The 13,753-nt window shown below is 42.9% G+C and overlaps 1 protein-coding gene across 3 annotated transcripts in view; it reads right to left on the bottom strand.

The window, feature by feature from the left end:
• The window catches only part of ATP8A2 (ATPase phospholipid transporting 8A2), a 326,460-nt gene that overhangs the window by 24,648 nt on the left and 288,059 nt on the right, over positions 1 to 13,753 (bottom strand). For all 3 annotated transcript variants that reach the window (XM_082759713.1, XM_082759714.1, XM_082759715.1), the window contains 2 exons: positions 9,478 to 9,566; positions 3,276 to 3,380 (listed from right to left, as the gene is read on the bottom strand). In XM_082759713.1, coding sequence (XP_082615839.1) covers positions 3,276 to 3,380; positions 9,478 to 9,566 — 194 coding nt within the window. The remainder of the gene's footprint in view (positions 1 to 3,275; positions 3,381 to 9,477; positions 9,567 to 13,753) is intronic.

A 13,753-nucleotide genomic window follows, 5' to 3' on the forward strand; every position in this document is an offset into this window, starting at 1 on the left:
AGACAAAAACGTGCACCTGCTTTTAGAGATCAATAAAAGCAAATACAAACTTTCAGGAACTGCTCGAAGTTATTACCAAGATTCAGGATATAACCGGCACTAAGAGTAATTTTTTTTTTTATTAACCTAGAAAAATGTCTCTAGCAAGAACAGTTGCCAGGGTGAAGACCTTCTGAAGCGGGACGTGGGTATTTGGGTACCAAGAGGCACCAGCAGATCTCCCAGCCCTCCTACCCAAATTGCAGGGAGGACCCAGGTGCTGTCCCCCTCCTGCTTTACAGAAATTTGGCTGAGCCACTTCAAGTGCTGGTGCCCTGCTGAGCACGTCTCCATGCACTCACTGCCTTCCGGGGTTCGTGAATCCCTTTTTGTTTAGCAGAATAATCCATCCCCATCTTGCACCTCATTTTTCCCCAGAGGTCTAGGCAATGATAAAAGCAATTAGCTCCCTAAATCCCTCTCTTATCTGTAATTGGGTGTGATTTTTTTTGTTGTTTGTGAAAAACACCGCGCAAAAATAGTGTCCGCTACGTGTGACAGGAAACCAGGCCCTGACGACAGCCAGCTTATCTCCCACAGCTGCCTGACCAAACCAACACCTAATGGCTGTGGTTTCGGGAACACTTCCAGCCCAGAGCTAACGCTGGCACTTAGAGGTGACGGACAGACCTGTGCAGTTTTAGTACAGCTCTCCTCTTTCCATCAGAAGTGAGGGGACGGTGGTACCACCCCCTTCCTGCTGAATGTCACACCGCCAGAAATACCCTGAGAGCAGCGGGTCTGCGGGCAGCAGGGGAGAGCAGGGCACACATCTTGGCACTCCTCCTTCCTACAAGGATGCTTGTAGAAAATAATACGAAGCAGAGCTGCTGTAAGTGCAGTAAGGTCCCTCTCTGCCTCTTTCCCACCCTCACCCGTCCCTTTGGACAAGCGCAGGATTTCAAGCAGGTGTGAAAGAGCCAGGAGACAAACAAAAGAGATAAAAGGCAGCACGACTCTGAAGAGCACTCAGGAGGCCACATCACAAGCACAGCACAGCAGCTCCTAGCAGGCAGAAGCATTCTACCATTATCTAGTTCGCAGATGGACCACCCAGAAAATCTGGGAGCAATTAGGAAGGAGAACAAACAAATGCGTGGAAAGAAGGGGGGAGGGAGAAGGGGAAGGAGGGCCAGAAGGGATTCCTTACATCATCTCCATGCAAGCGTTGCGAGAATGAAGTGAAGCTATATGGAGGAGGAATGCAGATGAAAGAGTTTGCAGTGAGAATGCAATAAAATAAAAGGCTATGAAAACACACAGGGTATGAATGAATTACAGCATGGCCATTAAACTCACAAAAAGTCAGGACAGTGTGTAAACAGAGCGGAAACCCATCAAGTTCTAGGGGACACGTACACGTGCTTATAGACAGATTAAATGCCAACTGGCTCTGTCACTGCTAACAGCGCATCAACCTGCCTTCCAGCCCACGGATCCAGCGTGCCAAAAGCAGATTCACTTTCCCACGTGGCTGTCAGCAGCTGGCACTTAACACCGGCAGGAAAACACAAACGCAACTTCGTCCTACATGTGGATAGGAACCACAGCAGCACCAAGGAGCTCCTGCCATCAGAACCACGTGTCTGGGAGCAGCCGGTGCTCAGCACGACCAAATCCCACTTGCTTGGCATCTGTGTGGCCCAGCCATCAGCAGGTCTCAACACAAAGCTGCACTTTTTGTGCATTTTGGCTGGGAGGCTCACCTGGTCTTGGTAGCAAGCGCTTCGGCTTCAACTGGCTTCAAGGGGTCTGCTCAGGCCTCTAAAAGCAAGGCCCGTTTTTAATTAAATGGTGGATTTCAGGCAGCTTTGTTGCTTTTAACTGTGGCATAGAACATTGTCTTTGTTGAGGAGCACTGCAAAAGTGCTCCTTTTTCTTTTTTTAAATGATTTGATACGCAGTTTGTGACTTCTGCAAGTGAGTACAACTTAAACACCCTGTTCTGCAGTACCCAAAAGTCACAGCAGAGAAATAACTTGAAATAAAACCTGAACACACCAAGCATTTTGGAGTGATTTTAATCAATACCACTGTGTTTACTTTGTCTTGGCTTGTGAGAAGCGCACTCTGATCACTATGTCCATCTTACAAACATACTGAAGTTCACAAAAGCATCTTTTTAAAACTTTTCAGTTTACCACAGTCTTGGTCAACTCACTCCCTGATAATTTTCCCTAAAAAAAAGGGCTTATTAACTCAAAAGTTCAGTTGAAAAATCTACTATCCACTCATCTTAGCAGCAGCTACAATATGGCAATTAGTTTACCTTAGAATAGACATCAAAGGCTCAAAGGATGACCCTGCCCTGCAAGAACAAAATCTTTTAAAAGCTCCATTCCACTCAGTTTGCTAGTTTATAAGGTTTGCTAAAATCCAGTTTAATGATCATGTAGTTTCTTAGCAAGTCATGTGGTGCCATATTGTTTAGGGAACAGAAGAGTTAGTTCTAAAACCTTTTTGAACTCGGGGAGCTTTTCCGACTAGCTGATGCAGAACCACATTCTACCATGGTAAATGAAACTGTTGGATGCAAAAGCCTCACTGTGATTTTCTTTGGCTTCTTTCACAAGAGACAAAAGTTCCCACACAACACAAACTCTCCCCTTACAATGAAGGATTCAATAATAGCAATATGTTCAAGTCCATATGGTGTGGCTACAAGGAAGAGGCACAACGAGAAACTGAGAACCCTGAATGCAGGGGCCTGTACACTGCGGCGAAAAAAAGCAAAAGCAGAAAAAAAACCAAAAAACACGATCCCAACCTTGAGGTGAGAATGAATGAAGTTGTAGGGAAACACCGGATTAGCCGGTTTTCCTTTTAGGTACAGTCTGACTCTCCTCATATCCTGTGTCACCAACAGTTCCCTCCCCTAATGTGGTTATCAGATTGGTTTGTATTTTTTTTTTTAAAGGCAAGGAAAATACGTGCAAGAAACTCCTTACAAAACCAGTCTAGCCCAGTGGCCAGGTAATAGCACTACGTGTCACCAGGCGAGAGACTGAGCTGCAGTTTCCAAATGCGGGCCCCCAGCAGTAATGCAGGAGAACTGAAACTGGAAGGGCTGGCTTTGGTGGGGGCAACAAGCAAATATGAAACAGAACAACGACAACTGAATAATATAGGACAGAAGCCTTCTTACCCTGGCTGCAATCAGATTTGAATGATGAATGAGAAACAGGCAGGGGAGAATAGTAATTTTTTTTTTAAACATTGGCATAGAATTGCCCTACCTCTTTCCATTACTGTCACGAAGCATGGCTTTTCCCAGCTCTCTCGTCTTCATCTCCAACTCCTGAACTTGCTCCAGCAACGTTTTATGGTAGGTGTGCTTTGCTCTGTACCACAAAGACATGAAGAACATACAAAAAGCCAAATGAACATTGTGTTGTTACAAAAGCCCAATTTTACTTCTCTGAAGACGGGAGCAGAGCTCTCCCTTCGTAGGATTTTGGAAATAAGGCAGTGGATGCGTATGAACAGTCAGCCAAGGTTCACAGCAGGAAATATTATGTAAGAAATGAGAAAGCAGATTGACTTCAAATTTATCTGAGCTTGTCTGCTTCAACACAACTCTCAAGACATAACCAGCTAGCAATGCTATCAGGCTACGCAGCGCTGACACCGCTGCTGTGGGACTGCTCAGGACCTGGGCTCTCAGACAAAAGGAGGGGGATTCATTGAATATTCATGGCAGTAAAGCCTGATTCCTCTCTGTCTTTTGAGCTATGCTTTGCACCGCTCTGAAAACCCGAGAAGAGTCTCAGATGATAATTGCCATTCAAGCCCCTTTATTTTCATTTATCAGTCTCACACGACTTGGAAAGGCACTGATCTCCCCACCGAGCTTTCAAGATGACAGCACCAAGACTGGCTGTGACCTATTTTCTCAGCCTGGGGATTCAAAGAGGAATGTATGTATAACATATGTAACCAAGATTTGGAAAGCAATGTTGCCCCTGTAGTGATTAGGACTCTTTTCAGTTTCACCTCCTACCCCAGTACTATTATTATTAAATTACACTGGTATAAGGAGAACCCAGTCCCCTCTGTCTTGACATTTACAAAGCACTAATACAAAACGCAGGGATCTTTCTCCAATGGGTAGTTTTTGAACAGCTTCCTCTTTGTGTCACTTAAAGGAGGACAAGTATCCCATGAGATAATATTGATTTGCATGTGAGTGCACCATAAGCCTGGAAACAAGATGGAAAGCAGTAGGCTAAGACACCCCTTGCTTCACTTCATGGCACTAAAATTATATTCTTCCACTCTAGAGGTAGCAAAAATGTCTTTAAGTTTTATAAATTCCTGCACGCAGATTCTATAACCCTTAACCAATGATGCAAAACACAAATGTCTACCTCCCTCTAGCAGAAAAGTAATAACTGGTGTATATGTAATTAAAGGAGATCGAAGGTGCATTTAATTTTAAAAAGCATGGTTCTTATCACTCCTTCCATGGGGAATAAAAAACAAAGACCACAAAATCTTCTGAGTCTACTGTAGATGACAGTGGCTTGATATTGAGTTATCCAAGTACTTTGGTCTTTGTGGTGCTGAATTAGGCCTCAAATGTCCCAAAATGACAAGCTAAATTGAAAGCTACTTTTCAAAATGTATCTAAATTTAAGAGGAAAAAAAGAGATGACAGCGAAAGATGAAGCATTGAAAAATCTGGAGGCAAAAGTGGTATCAAGGATGTACTTAGATGAGCACCCAGTTGAAACCACCAAAGGATTATAATTTGTAAGGGAACGCCAATAAATTATGGTAGGAGAAAACACAGCAGCAAGTAGATTTTAAAACTCATTCTCTCAAGAATGTGATTACCCATAGCTGCACAAAAATTACTTAGATTCGAGTTGCTATAACTAGTTAGGCTAATGATTACTCTTTGAGAATGGGAAACTATAGGCATCTTTTCATTCTTACAGCCTTTACAGCTGACGTCACTATCGCACTCACTCTTTGAGTCAATACATTAAAACAGTGACCTTGAACACATCTTTTGCCTTTTAAAGAGGCCATATCTGCTAGTGTAAACTTGAAGACTGAGTATGTTTGGAACTTATAAAACCCTTTAAAACCTGTTCTCTCCACGGAGAACGCAGAAACCTGCAAGTTATTCAGTCTCTCCTCCCCCAAGGTTTCTTGTTTATCTTGCCACCCAACAGAATTTGGGATGATTTTCTTTTCCCCTAGAGTGAATGCCAAATTCAAAATTTAACCAAATGGAAGTTGAGCAACAAAGCATATCAAAAGCAGCCGTTGAATAGCCATTTCACAACATGGAAAAAATGTTGCCCTGAAGTCAGGGGTACTGAAGCATTTTATAAGCAATGTGAAATGGTGGAACACACGGACTGCCACGGCTGGGTATCCATATAGCAGCCATAAGCACCCAGGTAATTGTTATGCACTGAGTCACCCCTTCACTTGCAGCAAGAACAGCCATGGCAGACTCAGTAATTAAGTATTTATAAAAGGGCCTGAGCTGACCTATCCACATGTTTCCCCAAGAACAAATACTAAAATAAGGCATTACAATTGCCTCAGAGTTTGGGCTTGCTCCCATCAAAGTCAATTGCAAATATTCCATGGACTGCTGGCACCAGGACTGGATACTTCATGATTTTTTCATGATAGCACATTGTTAACTTTTGATACACAAAAATACAGGTAGAAGTCTTAGCTTTTATCTTGTACTTTACAAGTGGCCCTAGATACGTGATCGGCCCTCAATAAATTATGAGCTCTTGTATTCAACATTACCGTTCATCTGAAATGTGATGTGTTACATAAAGACAGACTCACCTTTCCCTCACACGTTGTGGTATTAAGATCATAAGAACAGCTAAAGGGTTATCTCTGCATTTTGGGTGGCTCTCCTCCTTCCAAGCCAGGGAAGCACATAGCTTTACATCACAGCCCTAGGAGGCTATTTAGGGGGTTTGGAGACCAGAACTTGCCTGGGAGAAGCGTGGTTATATTCACAAGCTTTTCTCAAAGCACGATGTCACCTCTGTTGGGGCTCTTCATCATCATCATCATCATCATCATTTTAGGTATCTTGTGTTTCAGGGAATGCAGGCATGGGAAGAGCTCCCGTACCTTCTCATTTATTTATGCTGCTGGAAACGGCAAGTACAACATGCTTCTTTCCCCAGCCTTACCCCACAGGCAAAGAAGAGGCACATCAGGACTTTGGTTGGAATTGTAAGGCTCAGGAAACTTCTCACTATAACACTAACCGTCGATACGCCATTTATTAATGAATTCTTGCCCTCTTCCCTAATTTTGCTGGAGTAAATTCTGCATTTTTATGATTCCCACATAGCTTTGTGGCTCAGACATTTCAAGACTTCCTAGCACCAGTGTATTCAAGTGATGTGCCAACTGCAAGGAAACACTCACCTTATAAAGCTCTGTTCATTTCAATGGTAAAATTTCAATTTCAAGTCCACAACTGGGACTTTTATAAGGCAAAAACCAAATCCAAACAAAGCCACTGAATTTTGGCTAGTGGACCAAAATTAACAGTGAGGTATTGCAACCAAGTATTAATAATAAGTGTCCTTCCTTTTTTTTTTTTTTTTTTTTTTAAGAAAAAAATTTCCACTGTTCCTTGATTCAATTTAAAAGAAATATATATATGTACACACACATATTTAAATAAAAAGCCTGGAGCTGCAGAGAACATGGGAGATAAGAGGTGTGTTGACAACTGTAGCCTGTGCAACAAAGGGAACATGTAAAACTAGCTCATGTTTGTCAGCATTACAAATTTTGACACTGGATACAGCACAGCAGTTTAGGAACAAATATTTGCATGGCTCTTAAACACACATTCTGATCCCTTTCAGCCTTCTTCCAGATGAAAATAAATAAATAAATAAAAAACAAAACACAAACACCTCTGTACTGTGTTTTTCTGGCAATATTTTTTGCTGAAATTAGGTGTGTATCTTTTGGGTCACGTGGATGCTCTTTCTGTGGACACGTGCTTCATGCCCAAAAGAAACTGAAAGGGACAAATTCCATGAGCATGAGAAGACAGAGCTGATGGAATTTTATGGCCAAAACCAGATTCTGCTGAATTACAGACAGCAACGTGGTGTAACCGCTGCTGTGGAAATGTGCTGTCTGATTTCCAGAGGCCTTGGGCTCAAGTTTTGAATGGCAAGCCTCTTGGAAAGGAAACAGACCTTTACTCCTTCCATATGGCAGTGCTGATAGCTGTGTCATTTCGTTTATCCTAGTTAAAATGCTAATGGTGTTAATTTTTCAGTGATAGGTTAAAAAAAGAAGTCCTGCTTAGAGAACAGATTTTTTACTTAATGTTGATAGGAGCCTCTTGTTTAAAATCTGCTGGGAAAATATCCAGCGTATCAATCACACACGTTTGTCTTGAGAGCTTCACAATCTTTGTACATTCTTGCTCTGAACCATTGAGAGGATTATGTTGCTGAGACTTCTCTAAGAAATATTAAAGAACAGGCTGAGTCAGTAACAGTTTTAAATGAGTAATAGCTGAGGATGAGCCTGCCACGGTCTGGCCTCTTTTACAATTCTTTAGTCATTTTTGCCAAGAACTGATAAGAACTGAAGACAATTTCAGGACATTGAACATGAAAACATCTGAAAAACTAAAGCACAGTCTTGGGCACCTAAGTACATATTTGATCTCTTATGCTGCGAACAGTTCAGCTCCTTTCTGGCTTTAATCACAGGAGCAGTCCCACTGACTTCTAAATATGTCATTTTAAATCATGCCTGACACAGGAGCAGAACCTGTTACGCTAAATGACTTCTAAGATTTCTTCGGAGCTTTCCAAAGCAGTTCAGTGACACAGCAAACTTAAGTATCCAAATTCAAACATTTTGGCCTCAGCTTTAGAATTTTTAAAATGATTTTCAATTGGAGAAGCTTAAGGAATGCAACAAAAACAAACAAACAACCAAAACCTAGTGTGCTAGACCATTAAATCAGAATTTGGCCTTCACAGATATTTTACATTATGACACCTAGTTTTAATTTTAGCTGTGTAGCTCACAAAAATTAAGCTGAGGAAGAAAATATGAAAGCATATAAGAAGTATTTACTGATGGGTGGATTTGCCTAACAGTAGCTTAATTTAACTGTGCTATCAGCCCCAAAGAAAGAAAAAAAGATGTATGTCTGTTACCTGACTTACCCTTTTATGCTGACATGTGAAATGTACCTGTGTTTGGCAAACATTCTGTTTTTATCAGTATTTGCTGTATTTCTCCCTAAATAAAAGAGGGATTTTCCTTGGCTAATTGACAGCTCATTCCTGGAGCTACATGTTACATATTATTAAGCTTTCACTTCGGGCCTTCATGACAAGTGACACGCTAGCCTATATTCCCTCTTCACAGCAGCTGGGCTCTCTGTTTTTGCCTGACTTGGAATGGCCTGGGTCCTCCTGGTATGAGGTTATGAAGCATAGCACTGCCCATGGTTAAGAGAGCAAAGGCAATGCTTTCTTTGCCACTCTTTTAATGCAAGGGGAATTTCTAGTCACTAGAAAATAATTTCAGCAAGACAGTAATTCCTTTAGGCTACAGAAAACCATTTCCATAAAGAAAAAATCTTGGTTGTAACACAGCCTTCCAAGGGAAAGGATGAATGCTTAAGGCGTTTAAAAAACAATCTAAACAAAACATTGACAATTGTATCTGCAAAGGATTCTTGTGCATTTAAAATTCCAGTGGTAGAGGAGGTATAAGTAGCCTCCCTTTAAATCAAAGTTCTTGAAATTACTTATTTTCTGCAGTGGTTTGAAACTACAGAGTTTTGAGAAGCTTTGGGGATTACACAGGATTGTATTTCACAAGGTTTGTTCCTCCTCTCCAGGCAGGGAAGGAATCACTAAGACTGACTGTAGAGTCCAGTGAGTACTGCTCTCCTCACAGCTGAATCTTGGAAGACCCAGTTAGGTGAACTGAGAAAGCAGCTGACAAACTGGGAGCTCACAGGGTATGGACTGGAGAACCAACTTTTTTTTCTTTCTTTTTTTTTTTTTTTTTTTTTTTTTTCTTGGGTCTCCCCACATAACCTTAATCTAACTGAACAAATTATTGGCTCCCCTTCAGGAATAAGAGATCTCACGTCTCAATTAAATTTGTCTTTACCTATAGAGTAGACAGTGCATGTCACTTAGATAGAAATCTTAATTACTAAAGGAAAGCTGCCTCCTTCAGATTCAGGACTCGTTCCCTCACATTGCTCATTGAATTGGCAGGTGAGAAAAGGCTCCCACTTTGCTCAGAAGTCTTCCAAATGAGTATCACCATTTTGTATTCACTAGAAGGCTTCACAGTTCTTTACAGAATGACACAGACTGAACTGGACAACTTGTGCATGCAGAATAATTGCCACAACACGGAGAAGACTGGTTTTGGACTTACGCTGTCCATGCCACATCTTTAACAAGGCACGCAGTGGGCACGAGAAACAAGCCAAACCAGAAGTATCCACATCTCAACACCATTCCAGCCTATGAAGAAAGCAAACAAATTGTGAGCATTTTCAAGCCATCACACACTAACTGGTTGTTTTCAAGGAAAAGGTGGACTGCTGGCATCAGGCACTGCATCCGTGATCTGGATGACGTTGAAATCTGTGGGGGCAAGACAGAAGGGGAGTCTCATCAACTCTTAACAGAAATTAGGCTTCTGACTGAGAAACAACAACAGCATTTCTCACTAGGATCATTCCTTATGATCCCATGTTCCCTAGAATTTATGTTATGTTAATGTTAGGTTATTTATATCATGTTTCATGTTATGTTTCGACCATATCCTTCACTGATATCAGCTTGTGGATCCATGCAGACATAGTTTCACTCATGGAGAATTGCACCATAAATGTTTAGCTTGCATTTTTTGGCTACCTTTTCTGCCCTTTGCTTGTTCTCTTTCTACCCCGCTGCTCCAGACCTCTGAGCAGCATCAAACTGACATGGAAAAGAAATGGATGTCTCATTAAAATGTTTCAGTCCCACTGCACTTAAACACAGGACTTCCTGCTCAAATTACTGCCGAGACCCAGGGTGGGAAAGATTCACTCTTGTCCTTGCAAACGGATTTTTACAAACAAAGAGCTCAAAGTTTATATTTGCATTTCATTCATTGTTATAATGCTTGAAGAAAAACCTTGGTAGGATTTGAGAAGGAAGACATCCAGAAACCCTGCAGGTCCCAGCACACAGATACAGCTGCGGAACAAAGCTGAAACACGGCACTATTTACAGAAATGCTATTTTAGGTCATTTATTTAGAGGTCTCCTCAGGACCTTTTAAAGACAAATTAATGGTAAGAGCCGGCTTGATATACAGAAGACTGCAACCTCACCACCTCTTGCATGAGCATGTGCGCATACACATGTCCCAGAAGAATCATTTAAGTTTTCTACTACACCAGAAGTAATATTTTTTTATAAATCACGTGTAGCACACAACTAAAAAATGGGCTGAAAGATGTCAACAGCATTCCCAGTGGCTGGCCACGCTTTGCTCTCTTGCCAGTGGATACTGCCACGTCCCTTCCCCAAAACCTTGACTTCTCAGTAGCCTGTATGCCACACACAAGGCACATGTGTACCAAAAATGTTTGTGTGTGATGCAGCCAAAGGCCCGGAGACACACACCCACGGACACAGAGACAAAGCAGCTGACTCAGTGGTGAAGTGCAGGTTTAGCTGTGCTGTACTTGCAGCACCCAACAGAAGAGCAGCCCGCACTGGGGGAGCATCAGGGAATTTTACAGACAAACACGAGGCTGAACTACAGAACGGGAAACTGAACAAAATGCCTCCGAGCCTTCGAAATGTGCTGTGAAGACAAAATGTGTAATGAGACGCTTTGTTAAGACAAAGGGGGTTGGTCTCAAGGGAAGGACCCACCACCATACAGCAGAGCTTGAGAACCGAGGACAGCAGTCACACTGTGTTGCCAGATGTCACCTGCAGCACCCAGCATCTTCTCCCCGTGTCGTTCCCTGTTTGGAGTTGTCCACCCCTCGGTCCAGTCACATTCAGCTAGCAGCAACTTGCCCTCGGATGGCTAAGCACTGAGTACTCCCCAAAACATTTTCCACTTCTGAATGTGCAACCCTTCACGCTGCTGCTGGACTGACAGAGCAGTGGTAAATCTTGTACCGAAACCGAGAGCAACCGAGACTGTGCTAAAACATTTATGGACGTTTTGCCACCCACACGGACAGTAAGCAAACAAATTCCAGTCTGAGAATCAGCTCGCAGTTATTTGGGATCCCTCACGCCTGCTTTCACAGGAGGATGCCAGAAGCACGCAGTCAGTTTTGATACATGCTTCTTTAAAGGAAAGGATGGGCAGGAATTAGAGGGGAATCTTAACTTCATTGTTAGCCAAAGGACTGAACTGTAATAACACAGTGGCAAAATACGATGAGATTTATACTGCTGCTTTGCTTTTCCTTGGCTGTGACCCTGAAAGCGCCAGCAGTTTAATCTCATCAGCATTTCCACTGCCCATCCTTCCACTGCTTGTGCTATGAAGGCTAAAACAGGCCCATCGTACCCTATATGCATTTTCTGGTACTAGAAGCAAAAATATTTTGCATTCTCCTTTTTGCTTTCCTAGCTGAAGGAAGCTCAAGGCACTTCTAATGCGCAGACCAATCCAAGTATGTGTTTGGTAGAAGTTTAAATGCTATTTTTTTTATTTTATTATAATGTTGTCAACTCAGTCAATAGCTACGGGCTTGGCTATTTCACACGTTCAGCTCTCTGCCCTGAAGAAGCTCAGGCCAAATACTTCTTGCCTGCAGCTATGCATTTTACTTCAGCACTAGCCTGTCGGCAAACGGCACCACAACAGTGAACGCATTCATCTCAGCTCACCCTCTGCAGCCACTCAGGGTGCTACCGGCAAGCCTTTTTCCACACAACCTGCTCCAAGTTTTGCTCCTTTCCTGAGCTCATCTGGAAGGCTCCTTCCCTGCTCATTTCTAGCTTCCTCCTGCAGTTATACATCTGCTATGCTGCCTGGCAGCGAACTGGTTCGCCTTATAGGCACAGAGCTGAGCTCTGCCTCCCCTCCGGCAGGGTTACCCCATCCCCTCGCCCAGCAGGAGCTCTTCAGCAGAGGATCCCCTGGAAGCCACCTAACGTGGGGTGGGCACATCCACAGCCAGCATTTTTGGGATGTTCCCCAACAGGGCTATGAAGAGAAGCGATGGTCAGGACACCTATAGATCGCACCGAAGCCTTCACAGCCCTTCTCGTGTTCCCCTGCGAACAGGAAGGTCACGGCGAAGTTTGTTTTTTAAACACAATCAGAATTTGACCGCTTCTGTCATTACACAGGCCCCACGACAGGCAACCAAGTCATTTTTAGCCTGTCTGCTGGTGTAAACATCAGTGCCTAGCACATCCGAAGGCAACTACCAGAAGCCATTTATCACATGGCACCCCCCAACACTCCATACTGATGCCTGTCTCCTGCTGGAGACCCTGAAGCTTAAGCTGCTGCCAAGCACTGCCGAGGCTGCCGCGGTAAAACATCTCATTTTAGAGGATGTAACACTTGCTAAAATGAAAGAATGGGAACGAGAAAAGAAAGAAAAAGTTTAGCTCTGGTTATTTCGGCTGACGAGCAAATCGTTTAGCAAATAATGCCTCTAACCAGTTGTAAACTTGCTTTTTAAGGATGCGTACCTTTTTAAATCTTTAAATCCAACAACAATAAAAGTGACAGTACTGGCTGGTAAGAACAACTAGGAAGATCTCCTCTGTACCACTATTATTTCAGAAAGCACAGACTAAGTGGTTGTTTTTTTAACCAAGGACTACATAAGGATACCAAATAAGCAAACAGGTTGTTCAAAACAAACCTTACGTTGCAATGTGGAATACATTTCAATCTATTTTCTCCATTTTACTATTTCTCTTGCTACGCAAACAAGCATTATTCATACTTTTACTTCTCTGCCAATAGGTGGTGCCACCAATTTCGACAATTCCTCCCAGCCAGGAGAGAGATGCCAGGAAGAGCTCAGGTGTGGGAAGGCGTTCAGACTGCTTTGGTACTCACAGCATGGCCAGGCAACAACCGGGGACCAGCAAAGGGTTCAGACAAACCAAACGAGAATCTCATCCACCTTAGGTTGCTCAAGAAAAGTGAGTTAAAATTTCCTTTCACATTACAAATAATAAAAGTTTTTTATTGCTTCATTTCCTCGTATGCCCATGCATCCTAGTTCTGATTAAAACAGACAGCAAAAACATAAGTTCACTGTGCAAACAGCTGGCTTTGTATTTACAGTGCCACAAAAATTATTACTGAAAGTGTGCCTGGATCCTGTTCTTAACCATCTCCACATGGCATGGATAAGGATCCAATAAGCCACTCGATTTTGGTTTCACATTCATTCAAGTGCCAGCATCCCACGGGGATCCAAATCCAGTCTGCTGTCACCTGCATGGTGACAGTCGGATCACTTCGGTCCTCACCAGTCAAACGAGGGCGATGGCACAGCCTTTGGCAGCACTTGGGAAAGGAGGAGATGGGGAGAGAAGGGCCACGTGATGATTGTGAGGGGTTCACGTACCATGATAATGGCATGGGAAATGGTCACCAACATCACTAAGATGCTACTGATCCAGATGCCTATGGCGCTGAAGGATCCAGCTGATGAGCTGCA

This window comes from Aythya marila (genome assembly GCF_965140915.1).
Source record: "Aythya marila genome assembly, chromosome: 1".
In the NCBI taxonomy this organism is placed as follows: domain Eukaryota; kingdom Metazoa; phylum Chordata; class Aves; order Anseriformes; family Anatidae; genus Aythya; species Aythya marila.